The sequence below is a fragment of the Zingiber officinale genome, chromosome 2B (assembly GCF_018446385.1).
Source record: "Zingiber officinale cultivar Zhangliang chromosome 2B, Zo_v1.1, whole genome shotgun sequence".
In the NCBI taxonomy this organism is placed as follows: Eukaryota; Viridiplantae; Streptophyta; class Magnoliopsida; order Zingiberales; family Zingiberaceae; genus Zingiber; species Zingiber officinale.
In genome coordinates, this window is record NC_055989.1 from 114349762 (window position 1) to 114363650 (window position 13889).

The window sequence follows — 13889 nt, forward strand, 5'->3', positions numbered from 1 at the left end:
CAGGAACTTCTCCATTGCCTAACATTCAGTCAACCTTGACTTACCGATATTTCTTCATTACCTAGCATTTTATCAGCCTTGGCCTACTGAGACTTCATCATTGCCTAACATCAGGTCAACCTTGACCTGTCAAAATTTTACCATTGCTAAGTGTCCAATCAGCCTTAACCGACTTGGACTTCCTATTTCATGCATAACATTCAGTCTTCCATGACTTGTTAGGACTATCACCATATGTCTAACATACTATCATCCCTGACCTGTTAAAACTTTCACAATTGCCAAGTATTCAGTCAAGTTTGACTCACTTGCACTTTACATCTCATGTCAAATATCTGACCTTCCATGACTCACTTGGACTTTGACTTTGTCAACTCAATGTTGGACTTCCAACTGCTAAATGTTCGATTAACTATAACTCACTTGGACTTTTCCACTATCAATTATTTGATCAACTTTAACCTACTTGAATTTTCACCCACTCATCAAGCATCGAAATCAATCTTGGTCAATGTTGACTCAAGGTCGATTGTACTAATAAATCTCTCCCTAATAATCTCTCCCTTTACTTGATATTTTACTTAACCGTCAAGCATATTAATTAATTATCAAGTATTCAGTTAACTTTGACTTACTTGATACTTTGTTCAACTAATAAATATATTGATCAAATATCAAAATTTAACTCGAGCTAGCTGGGTCAACGTGGACTAAAAAATGATTACACCAATAATATACAAAGTAAGAGTTAGAAACACAAGGCTTATAGGATAGATATTGAGTCGTCAAGGTACTATCACAGAAAGAGAACAGGAAAAATAAATGAAAAAAAAAAAAACACTTCACACAAATCTAAAGTGTGCTAAAATATGAGGTGAGATGAGAGAGTTGTAGTCAATACTGAGTCATGCGAAGGTCGTGAGCTCCTTGTGAGCCAGAGATATCATCTTCTATTGGTTGCAAGTCCTATGAACTATCGATAAAATTTTAAGGCCACATAGAGACAAACTATTAGAGCAAACATCCAAGGGGGTTTAGTATGTTAATAGAGTAGATGAGGAATTAATCCATTTTGACTAACGAGCGATCTATTTTCTAGACCAATTCATGCATTGTCTCAATTTTTGTCAATTCCTTAGTGGTCCACTAGGTTGCTCCTCAATCAATAAGCATATTCAGGGTATTAAACATGAACAAAGCAACACCCCTTGGGTAATCAACAAGTCGAGGACAAAGACACCCTTTATAAATTTTACCATGGGAAAAAACTATGGTCCACCATCCATTGCCCGTCGACGTCTAATAATGTTGTCTCCTTGTCATCAATGTGAAGGAAAGATCTATGGAAGTGCAAAAGAACCAAACAAAAATGAAAATTTTAAGATAATACAAATTAGTGAGTCATATAAAAGTGGGTGGATCTTGTATTCTAGTGGAGGAAACATTATACATGGTCCTTTTGGCTTTGGCACATTTATGGAGCATTACATCTGATAAGGAATGACACATTTATTTTACAACTCAAGTGAGGTACGTAAGTCCTAAGCCAATAAGCCATTATTGCTCCGAAAGGCATTGATCGAGGTAGAACAATTAAGAGAAAATTATTGAGTGGTGCCCTTTGTTTTCATTATTATTGATTGAAAGGACATTCTCTTTAAAAAAAACTCTTAATTGAAAATATTTTTTTAGCATTGCTATAATAATTTTGATTGAAAATTTCAAAGTTGGAGCAGTTTTGGCCAACTACTACATAGCTTGAGCTAGATTTACTACAGCGTAGCTTTGGTTAAAATGTTCCAACTTAAGCAACTAGTAGCTTTGACTAAATTGTTTCACTTAAAGCAACTTTAGCTAAAACTTCAAGTGGCAAATGGTAAAACAAAGGCGATGCGCTCGTTCTAGTGTTCATTTTAGGATCAACACACAGAGAAGATAAATTTTGATGAATAAGTAAGAAAGTGGATGAGGCTGTAGCATCAGTGAATCTCATCCAAATGACACACCAACCATAAAACTAAAATGCTCCACCCTTTTTTATTATTATTATTTTGGACAGCAGAAGAATTACAACACCCAAACATTTATTTTTGGAGCAGATGTTCCCAAAATGAAAAACTATGGCACATGGATATTCATACAGAATCACAATGTTAAGCATGTCTACCATTCTCATGGAAGGATTTGATTTAACTATAGCTCATGTACTAAAACACTACATCAATTTTCTTCAGTCCCAGCTCTAGCTATTGTTCTGTGACAACTACAAATAAGCTACATGGTTGGTGAACACAAAGAAGCACAGATTAAATTTTCGATACAACAAAACCACATTTAAATTTTACAAACAGTTGAACTTATTAGCCAGCCCATACTCTGTCCAATCGGTCGACACTCTTCCGTCCCTTATCCAGCTGATCAGTATTCTTCTTAGACTTGTCCACATGATCCACACTTCTCCTGAACTTCTCCAACTGGTCAAATGAAGCCTTCAATTTGCCCATTTTATCCATGTTGCCACTTCTCCGATCCTTAGTTCTCATCTTATCTGTACTCAGCCTGTGCTTCTCCCTGAAATCAGAGCTCTTCCTCGAGGGTTCAAAGCAATCAGAGCTCTTCCTTGGTGGCTCAAACCTATCTGTACTTATTTGGGGGGTGCTTCTTTGGGAAGGTGATTTCTCCACGGTGGAAATAAATTTTTTGAGATGTTTGATGTAGTCAGGGAAAAGCTCTAGATCACAATGCTTCCCACCTTTGAGCCAAAGTGGCTCATACTTCTCCTTGCATAGCTCCCATAGTTTCTTGCCATGAGAGCAATCTACGACTTCATCTGATAGTCCCTATAGAAAGGATTACGCATGAAATTCACATGTACAATAATCATGCACAATTGCACTACAACAGAAGAAACTGATATGCTGCATAAAATCAAATAACAGGAAATAATTCCAGCTTTTGGGTAGGAAGGTTTCTAGTAAGGTTCCAATTCAATGTATTTATATCAGTGCAAATGCAACTATCAAGTTGAATCTGCTTCGGGGCTACTTTCTTGAGTTTATGGTTTGCTTCAAGTATGCTCAGGAGTCAGGATGCCAAGTATGTGCAGAGACAGACAATACTCTTGTTTATATGGATGATACAGGACAGGTTAAGTTGATGTTTATTCCTTAAACTTACAATCTTAGGGAATGGAAGCCAAGTTATCTTTGTAGTCTCGACAGAAGTGAACCAACTCTTGCAGGGTGAATTGACTCCACAAGAAATAAATAATATTATATAAAAGAAAAAATAGTATTATTTTCACCATTTAATTTATCCATTCTCTTTCTCACCTCCCATAATTTCCAAATCTCCTTCTGATTAGGGTTGTAAATGAGCCCAACTGTGGGGAGCTTGACTATCTTCAAGCTTATTCATTTATCTTATTGAACTTAAAAAAAACATGTTCAAGCTTGTTCATTAAATAAATTATCAAGGTTGAGTGGATCTTGAGCTTTTATCAAGCTCAAGTAGAAACAAGGTTGCCATATAATTTATGTGAAACATATATCTAAACTTTTATTGTTTTTCATTTTTAACATAGCATAGATAATTTGAAACTATAAAATTTATAATATTAAAAATAATAAACACAAGTTGTATCAAGGATAGATATATTATTATATTCTTTATATAGCAAAATTTTAAAAAAAAAACTAAAAATACAAGATCACATTCAAACCTTAGACAAGTTTATAATTATACTGGTAGACTAATGATTGAGGATGTTCATCTTTCTTAAACCGAACCACCATAAACAAACTTTTACCAAATCAAGTATCAAAGTTGTTAACAAGCATTCTACTCATTCACAATTCTTTTTCTCATATTACAAAATTACTAAATTTAGTAATATATTAGTGTAAATTTACTAGACTTTATTTCTATGTAATAAGGGGGCTTTCCCTCCATGCTTTTAGGCTTACAATTACATATATTCAATCTCGATTTAGTTGCTAAATTAACTTAGCTTCAATAAGTGATTTTTTATAATTATAAATATGATAGGTCATATTATTGATTGATTGAACCGATGTATTATCTGGAATTTTTATTTCATATAATTAATAATACAATTTCTCATACTTCTTGTAATTAATAATGTACTTAATGTTTCTAGTCTTTCAATTTTTAAAAGGAAATTTTTTTACCTAAAATAAATTGGCATTTGCCACAAAATATTTCAAACATTCTAAATATAAAATATAATTTCTCTTTTATGAAAGGCATTGCCCCCACTTAAGAAAATTCCTAGCCCTGCCATGGAAAAGGATGTTTGTTAATATTCTTTTACTAAGTGAAATGAACTTCAAGGTTATCCAACTTATTGCCTTTCAATTTATATTCCTGTCCACCATCAGTCTATACAATATATTCTGCTAAGTGGCCCCCGGGGCTATGGTGCAGTGGAAGGGTGTCCAGTTGTTACCCAAGTACTCACGGTTTGATTCCAAACTATGACACATTTATAGGGATTTTTTTTTTCAAATGGGGCGCACAACTAATGGATGCTGGGTTTCTGTGCCTGCCGCGAGTGCTTCCCGATTTACCCTGATGGCTGATAGGAAACTTTCGTAGGATCGGGCCGGTGGCCCCAGATTCGACGTTACCTGACCTAATTAATTAATATATTTTGCTAAGTGACCTTAGTTGGTTATCATATGACACGTTCATAGAATTGAGCAAGGGTTGAATCCCGATAAAGCCTGAGGAATTACTCTCCCATGTGATGATTAACTTCGATTTTCTGATTTACTCACTCCCAATGATGTGGGGGTAGTCGGGGGAGGCACCAGGGTGACGAATTTCACCTTTTGCAGAAAATATTATGCTAAGTGCCCCCGGGATATTCTGCTAAGTGCCCTTGGGAATTGGGGCTTTGTGCGATAGTACGCGGACGGACGAGTTTCCCAAACAATGAGGGTTTGATTCCCATGCAACACAAATAAACGCCTACGACACGCGAATCACTCATGGTGCTGGTCCATTCCTCGTGGCTCATCTAACCGGTGGTCGGTGGAAAAATTTGATGAGGCCGAGCCGGCCACCTTCATGTGAATGAAATGTAGAAATATCTAGACACCCGGGCTTAAAATATATTCTGCTAAGCAATTGTTAATTTTCAATTATCATGCAATTAGCAGCTCATTATCGATGTGTGCATTAGTAAAATATACATGGGGTAAGCCTAAGGTATTACTCAGATCTATGAGTCTATGACAGGTAATCCTGATGGAAGAAAGAATAATCCATAATATACTTGTTAATGATATGACCAAATGTAAATTGATCACTTCCTTAGTAGCGAGTTCAAGAAAAGGAAGTGTCGGTGATAGAAAAGGAAGTGTTAATAATAGGAACATATAAACCGGTTCCTTTCCTAATATTTTTTGGACTAAGTGGTTAGTCAATCACCTTAATAATACTAAGCCCGCAGATCTAATTCACCTAATATTTTTTTCACTGTTTTACTTCAAGTTTTACAGAAAATAGTAGGGCACAACTGCCTGCTTCATTTCTCATGAATAGTACTCATGTGTAGTAACATAAACAGTTTAAAAATTAGATAAAAAAAAATCAGGAAATAACGATAGTACATGAATAGACTTTAAAGCATTAGTCACATGTGTTACCAGCCATACGGTACTGCTCTTAGAAGCATACTGTAAGCATCAAAGATGTAATATCACTTCTAACAAGGAAACAAGTTCTTGCACACAATCTAGTACAAACACAATTAACACTGAAGCCAACAGAATCCGGTTGAGAAGAAAACTTACATGGATTATTAGTACAGGGCATTTGACCAAGGGAATTTTGTCAATATTCTGGAAATAAATGGTGATAGAAAGGGATTCAGATAACTGAATTTTCCATAACACAAGTAAAAAGTAAGATAGTTACAGAACAGATAATTCTAACCTTATAGATGTCAAACCAATATGTACGCTTTACTGGATACATCACTCTTAAACCTGATAGTATAGCACTATGTAAAACAATAGCACGCAAACGAGGTAGTTGAGTGGCCAAATTGACAGTCGGTCCGCTTCCAACAGATTGGCCATATAATATAATCTCTTCCTCCTTAGTACCATATTGCTCTACAAGGCATTTATAAGCAGCCTCTATATCGGCGTAAGTGTTCTGTTCATTTGGCTGTGAAGTAAAAGAATATGTAAATTTGAAGTTGGTATACAGAATAGCAGCATCCTTATTTTTCTATGAATTTCTGACACGGGATAAATCCTAGCTGTCAATATATCAAGAATAGGTGCAAACCTTTCCAGTAGATTGTCCATATCCAGAATAATCATATCTGCACAAGTATAAAAAGCAGGTGAATTTCTCTAGTCAAAAAGAGAAAACAATGTGTAGCTTGGGTGGTAAATCTCATTCTATCAAACAAGATCACGAAGATGCTAAAATTAATTCACACAAAACCAACCATTTGCTTAGTAAATTTAGTTTAAGATCCTTTGAACCTTGAACAATCATAAACAAATGCCAAATAAATTGTATTATAACACAAAGAAACATGAACCTATTTACAAAGATTTCTCATTACTTCTGAGCAAAAAATTCCAAATTGTTGAAGAAAGAAATAGTTATAAAATGACTACTAAACAAACTAATTCCAGTCCTTTTATCTCCATTTATTTTCACAGGATATTCACCCTTGAATGCAATAATGACTATAAATTTCTCTTTTTGATACTACTTGATGCCAAAAAAAAAACTTATTTGGAAGCAGTTGCAAAGAGCATGCTACATGACAGCACAGAGGTGCATCAAACATAAACTACTGATTCACAGTATGGAACTTCACAAGAATAGCTATAAGTACATAGTTAAACAGAATCAAAGGACAAGACTAAAAGGATTCAGACTTCTAAAGTTTAGGTTATTAAACGAGATGTTAATAAAATTTAACAGATAACTATACACATAAATTTGTCAGTTGGTCACAAGATTAATATAAGAAACAGCCAAACAATATGTTCATGCATCAAAGATCTATGGTGTAATTGAGTAAGGCCTTTACATCATGAACTATTTATATTTAAAACCATCACACTGCTTAGTCAAACAACTAAACCTAAATCAAGTGCAAAATAGGATCCGAATCAGATTCTATGAGAACAAGTTTGAGAATCCAAGACAACAAGAAAAGAATGAATTCCATAACCACAGTGATAAAAAAAAAAAAATCAAAACTACTGTTTTAAAATTTTTGAGCCTCAAAATGCAGTTTTGAATAAAATAATCCGAGATAAAGGCAATCGAGAGCCTCTTTTAATTTTTTACACCCAAAAACCTAAAGTTAACTGAAAACGACCTTATATCTCAGAGTACACTCACAATTGTCCAATAATTGGTGACAGAAGCATTGCAAGTTGTACATGTCAAATCCACCAACAGATGTGAGGATTAGTAAAGCATTACGATTCTTAAGAGGAGTACAGAATCAAACACTAAACGATCTTTACCAGAAACTCCTAATTCAAAACCCAAAAATAATTCTAAGGCTATTTCGACTTTACTCGAACCAATTGACCGGCAACCCTTCTCCTCGTCAAGATCCGATATTAGGCATCAGCACGAAAAACAATACGAATCGATCGAAAGAGTTGAGCTGGGCAAGGGCAATGATGGTCGTACGCAAAGAGGTTTACGCGGAGGTGGATGCCGAGCTCGAGGAAGAGCTCGTACATCTGGCCGAGGTCGGCAGCGTTTCCGTGGGAGTAGAGGAGCGTGGAGCTCGCCATGGGATTCCGGACGTACACGGCAACGATCTGAGTTCCTCGGCGTGTGGGGAGGCGGAGCACCTCCACGTTCTCACGGTGGGGGAAGCGGCTCAACCTCAGCATCCCCGTCGTGGGGTCCGTCACCATCTCATACGACGGCGGCGAAGGCGGAAAGAAGGCCAGCTTCGCGGCCACCGACGACGCCACGCCGCCCATCGCTCCTACTTCTTCTTCACCCTTCCCTTCCGCCGGATCCCTTTACAGTGAAAAGCAGTGACAAATACCAAAAAACAAGGAGAACAAGGAAAGTCGATCTTAAAATACAACTTAAAACTAATTTATAGGAGAAAAGTGTTCACAATTTGATTTATAAATTAGCTAAATTTGTGATTTTTAATATTTTTAAATTCACTCGCAAACTAAATGTGAATATACTAAAGAAAATGAAAAAGCAATGTTTTTAATGTTTTTTTTATATCGCCAATCAAATTAGTGTACGTTATTAAAATACTATTTCATTTAATTTGATGCTACAATATTCTTAAATGAAATACATTTTTAATAAATTTTAAAAAAGGAATATTTTTTTAATAATTTAGATAAAAGGGAACTCTTTTAATTTTTCTGTCTAATTTATTTTGAAATTTTTTGTATTCAATAGATGCATTTCTTAAATTTACTATAAATTGTTGTTTGTGCCCCTTAAAATTAAAATTTTAAGGCGGAGTAAATTTTTATAATGTAATTTTAGTCGTAAAAAAGTATTATATGGTAGGATGCTATTTAATAATTTTTAAAGGAAGAATATTTTTTTCAGATACTTTTAATTTTCTCTCTTTAATAATATGGTATATATATCCTAATTTGTGACTCCCCTAAAATAAGGAAAATTTCAGTTGAGTCAAGAAGGTTTCAATAAATGTGCCAATCGGTTTCGAGGCTCCACCAAAGTATTTATTAATATCCCTTTCCATATGAATTCTTTTTACATGGCCGATTAGATTTGGCACGGGCCACAAAAAGTGTTTCTAATTATTGAAATATGTAATACATCTAACCTTGTGGAAGAAAATAAATTATTAGTTCTCTGGATATTGTGTGGCAGTTTGGATCTTTAAATATTAATCGTATATTTAAGAATTGAATTAGTATCGTAGGAATTTTTTTTATTAGGATGATAATTTTAAGAATATAGGTCACTTGGATGAGCTTCCATAAGTGCTTTCTCATTTATTCTAATGATAGTAGAAAATTTTTATTTGACCGGACTTGTTACCTCCATGATTAATCGATTAAAAAATATTGGGTACCTAAAAATATTACTGGAAAAAAAAAAAAACTCCCTAAATAAGAAAGTTTAAATCTTACTCATGACACATTATATTTAAGGAATTTGAAAAACTTATGCAACTTCATTGTCAGAACTTATCTATACTTTTTGATTTACCCTAGTGGTAGGTGAAAAACTTATGTGAGGTTGGATCGATCACTTTTAGGATTTGCCATATTGTAAGAGTTGAACACCTTGATTATCAAAAAAAATTATTATGAGCATTTTACTTAACCGCATAAGGAAATTCTATTGTTATCAATTTATACTATTGAATTCAGATTTGAAGATATTATATTGGTTTTAGAGATTGATGGACCTATAAAATTTTGAATCACTTTAAATTAAACCTCCTTAATTTATCCATGTCCTCGTATCTGAATTTAATTTAATAGCATAAATTAAAAGTAGTAAAATTTTAAACTTACACAGATTAAAAAAAAATTATCACAAATTTATTATAAACCTTGATCCATTTCAACAATTTTAGAGGCTCCAGGTAGAAAAATTATTCATGGTCTTAATATCTTTTTTAAAATAGTAATTATTTAAAAATATTTTTATATAAAATATCATTAAAGATATTTAATTTTATTAGTAAAATTTAAAATGACAACTGGATGCATTATAAAAGATTATTTTTGATAGGAATTCATATCCTATATTATGGGGAATCGGATAAAAGATAAGAGTGAGAATACAGGATTATCACTTTGAGTAGATCGACTTTAAATAATCAATTAAAATTGATTAGCCAACTCTTTAAATAGGCACATAGGATACCTTTTCAAAAGAAAAGTCTAACAAACTGTTCTAACAGATAAGAGAAAAAAAAAAGTCTAATAACATATCTAAAAGGAAAATTAAATATAAACTTATCCTAAAAATAGAAAAAATAAAGATAATATTTTGAAGGAGTTATTTGAATATGTCTATTTGGGAATAGTATCATTTTACCATCATTCAAAACAACCTTGTCCTTAAGGTTGATTTTTTTTTTCTTTTGATGATTTGCATAAAATATCTTCTTATTGTGCACCAATTGGAATCTCCTTTTGATGAAGATAAATGACCTTTTATGATTCTTTCTTAAGTTTGAAAAAAAATATTTGATAATGAAGTGTATTGTTTTAGGTCTTCATTGAAGGTTTATGATCATGTCAATACTTTCTTTTCCTTCGCTTAGTCTTGCGTCGAGTTCTCATCAAGTTATAATGATTTCTTGGATGTTGTTGGAGAGGAAAAGGCATTATTGCTTTGTTCACTTGAATGATGGAAGTAAAGATTGGTGTAAATGCAATGACTTCAAAGTTTAGCTCCTCATGTACATTGTCTTTGTAACTATCTTACATTGTCTCTGTAACTATGCTGTTGTTGTTCAATGAATCTTTTTACCTTTATTGTTTGGGGAGGTTGTATCCCTTCTAAGGTATGGATTGATCTTGTATTTCATTGACATTTTCTTGTATTTCTTCTTCATTGATACCATCTTTTTTTTCTTTTGAATCTTCTATTGGTTCATCCATTAATATTTTCTTTTGTGTCCATGACTTCAATGACACTTCTTATTTCTTCACACTTTCTCATTGATTTTCTCTTATGGTAATCAGTGCAAAGGACAATGCAACTTTTATAGTGAGGATAGTACATCTTCACCTCTTTTTGAATGTTAAGATGAAATCCTTTAATAAACATATTCAATAAATTTTATTCTGATTAATCATGAGTTTGGTTAAATAGTCGATATTGTGCTATCATTGTGATGTAATGAATTTTGGATAATTCCTCATCTGAAATATCATACTTTTGAGATGTGAAACGAGTAAGAAGACCATCTACAAACTCCTCTCATGTAGCAAATCCATGATATGAGATAAATAATTGATACCATCTGAGAGCCTCTCCATCCAGATACAAAGAAGCTTTTTCCACTTTTGAATCATTTGAGGTGTTATGTAGGATAAAATAATACGAAGAAGCTATTTCCACTTTTGAATCATTTGATGTGTTATGTGTAGGATCATTGCGCTAAAGGAGGATAAATAGCGCTCGTGGCTTTCACATTCGTTTAAAAACAATTGAGTAAAATGCAGTGGAACACGCTAAGATTTATTTGGTTCGGAGCTTGTGGTGACTTCTACTCTAAGGCCTGCACGCGAAAGTGCTTTCGATGGGTAAATACTAACCAATCGGAAAGAGTACAAGTACAGTCTTAAATGATTACAAGTAATTTGAAAATTAAATAACATCGACAACTTTGTAGGATGAAATCTTCGGTAGAATCGTCGTCGGAGTTTTTAGACGTCGTAGAGGCTTTATCGGAGCAATGCACAGAAGCGGAAGTTGCTTAGAATGTTGTGTTTTAGCCTTTAGTCGAATGCTTCTTTTATAGCTATTTCGTGTGCCTGGATCCCTTTCGAGCGTCTGGACCATGACGTAGGCGCGTCCAAACAGTGTGCTCCAACTTAGCGATGAGATAGACTTTGGCATTCCGGGTGCCAAGACCAGGTCTGGGCACCTGGACTCCGGGCGCCTAGACTCCGGGCGACTGGATCCCCTCCGGGCACCCAGAGACCAGCTTTATCCAACCCATCATTTTCTACAAAATAAAATTAGTCCAAACAATAAACAATATATAATATGAATTTGACAACCTCTGACTGTTCGGTCATGACTTTGAGTTTCGCTGAAACTATAGGTCAGACCGATGCCTACTGTTCCTCTTCGGGGAATGTGTCTTCACCTACTCCTCTCAGGAGAAATTACCTCTTACCAGACAGGTCCTTCAAATCGTCTGGACTTTTACTTAACGTCCAAGACTTCAGGTCTTCATGCTGAACACCCGCTCCACGACCCGTCTAGTTTTCCACCTGGTCCGCGACTACCAGGATTTTCACTTAGAATCCCCAACTCCAGGATTTCACCCAAAGTGCTCGATCCGCCAAGACTTTATTGCTTACCTCCCTTTAGGACCTAGGGTTACCTTCCCTAGGATTTTTCACCTGTCTAGAATCCACTAGGAATTTTGCCTAAGAACACTTAGGACTTTCCTGCAAGTTCAATCACACTTGTCAGACAACAAGTAACATTAACTTTGGACCCTTTGTCATAATCAAAACTTAGATTCGATCGTTTGATACTCCCTGCACCAATATTATGTAAGAGAAAATATCTTTCTGCTTTAGAAATATATCTGATAGGATCTCTACTTTGGCAATAAGGAAATTCATCTTCATAAAATCTCTAATTTGTCATAATATGAAATTAACCGTAATGTTATCCATGTTGATAGAAACTTGTGTCCTATCTGATGAGAAATTGGAAAATATATGAGAATAAGAAAATAGGATAATCACTTTGAGAGGTTGCCTCCAATAATCAAACGAAATTGATTAACTAATTATATTATATGTCTGTAAAGGTTACATAACATCTCTTTAAATATAAGGGTACCTATTCAAGAGGAAAAAATTCTAACAAACTATTCTAATAGAAATGAGAAAAATCTAATAACTTTTCTAAAAGGAAAATTAAATATAAACTTATCTTTAAAAAAAACAAAATAATGATAATGCTTTAATTCAAATATGTCTATTTAGAAATTGTATCAATTTTTACAATGAGAAGTTTTAACCATTAGGTCATGTAATAACAATTTGACTGTTGTACTAAGACTCACTTCTTTCTTAGTAAAATTTAAAAAATAAAAATTCTTTTCTACTAAAATTTAGTGCATAATTTATTAAAAATAATATATTTATCTAATAATTTTTTAATTAATTAAATAAAGTTAAATTTGGCAAATAAAATTCTAAAAATACTAGTTAAATTTGGTAATGAATGATAAATTATTATAATACTTTTAGTATACATTTTAATTACTATTTTAAAATTTTTTATTGATCAATTTTAACTTCAATGAAGGAGAGTCTTGGCACAATAGTAAAGTTACTGTCAAGTAACCTAAAGGTCACAAGTTTAAGTCACAGAAATAACCTCTTGTAAAGAAGGGTAAGACTTACACCCTTCCCGAGATTATTGATGCAATCAACCTCTGGTCAATGTTGATCAAATTGACTAAGCTTAAGTTGAGTTTCGATATTTGATCAATATGTTAGTTGGTCGAGTGAGACATTAAGTAGATCAAAGTTGGCCGGATATATACTTGACAGTCGATCAATATGTTAAGTTGGTTGCGTAAAAAAGTCAAGTAGATCAAAGTTGACTTGATATTTAACAAGATATGGCAAGTTCAAGTGGGTCATGAGTGATCGGACGCTTGACGATCGAAAGTCCAACATGGAGTTGGCACGAGATGTAAAGTCCAAGTGGGGTATAGGTGACTGGACACTTGGCAATCAAAAGTCCAACAAGAAATTGACATGAGAAAGGAAGTCCAAGTGAGTAGTGAAGGACCGGATATTTCGTGATGAAGGAAGTTCCGATAGGTCAAGGTTAATCGGATGCTAGGCAAAAGGAAGTCTAGCAGGTCAAGGTTGATTAGATGCTAGGCAACAAGAAGTCTGACAGGCAAGGTTGACTAATGTTGAGCAAAGGTAGCCCTAGTAAATTGAGGTTAACCGGATACTAGACAAGATGAGAATTCAACCTTAGGAAGGCTAAAATATGAGTATTAGTTTACTGATTGGTTGAATCAACCAATCGATGGACTCTAAACCTCGAAATTGGGGTTTTAGGTGTTTGTAGGGTTTGCTATAGTAATTAGAATACTTCTATAGTAACTAGAGCACATTGCAGATTATAAACCCTCA

The 13889-nt window shown here is 34.0% G+C and overlaps 1 protein-coding gene across 1 annotated transcript; it reads right to left on the reverse strand.

Moving 5' to 3' along the window:
- Positions 1-2153: 2153 nt before the first annotated feature.
- LOC122046858 (alpha/beta hydrolase domain-containing protein 17C-like) lies at positions 2154-8109 on the reverse strand. The gene is made up of 5 exons (XM_042607766.1): positions 7702-8109; positions 6322-6358; positions 5962-6198; positions 5820-5867; positions 2154-2840 (listed from the first exon to the last, which is right to left on the reverse strand). Exons 1-5 carry the CDS (start codon positions 8001-8003, stop codon positions 2361-2363), a joined length of 1104 nt encoding a protein of 367 aa, XP_042463700.1. The 5' UTR covers positions 8004-8109; the 3' UTR covers positions 2154-2360.
- Positions 8110-13889: the final 5780 nt, after the last annotated feature.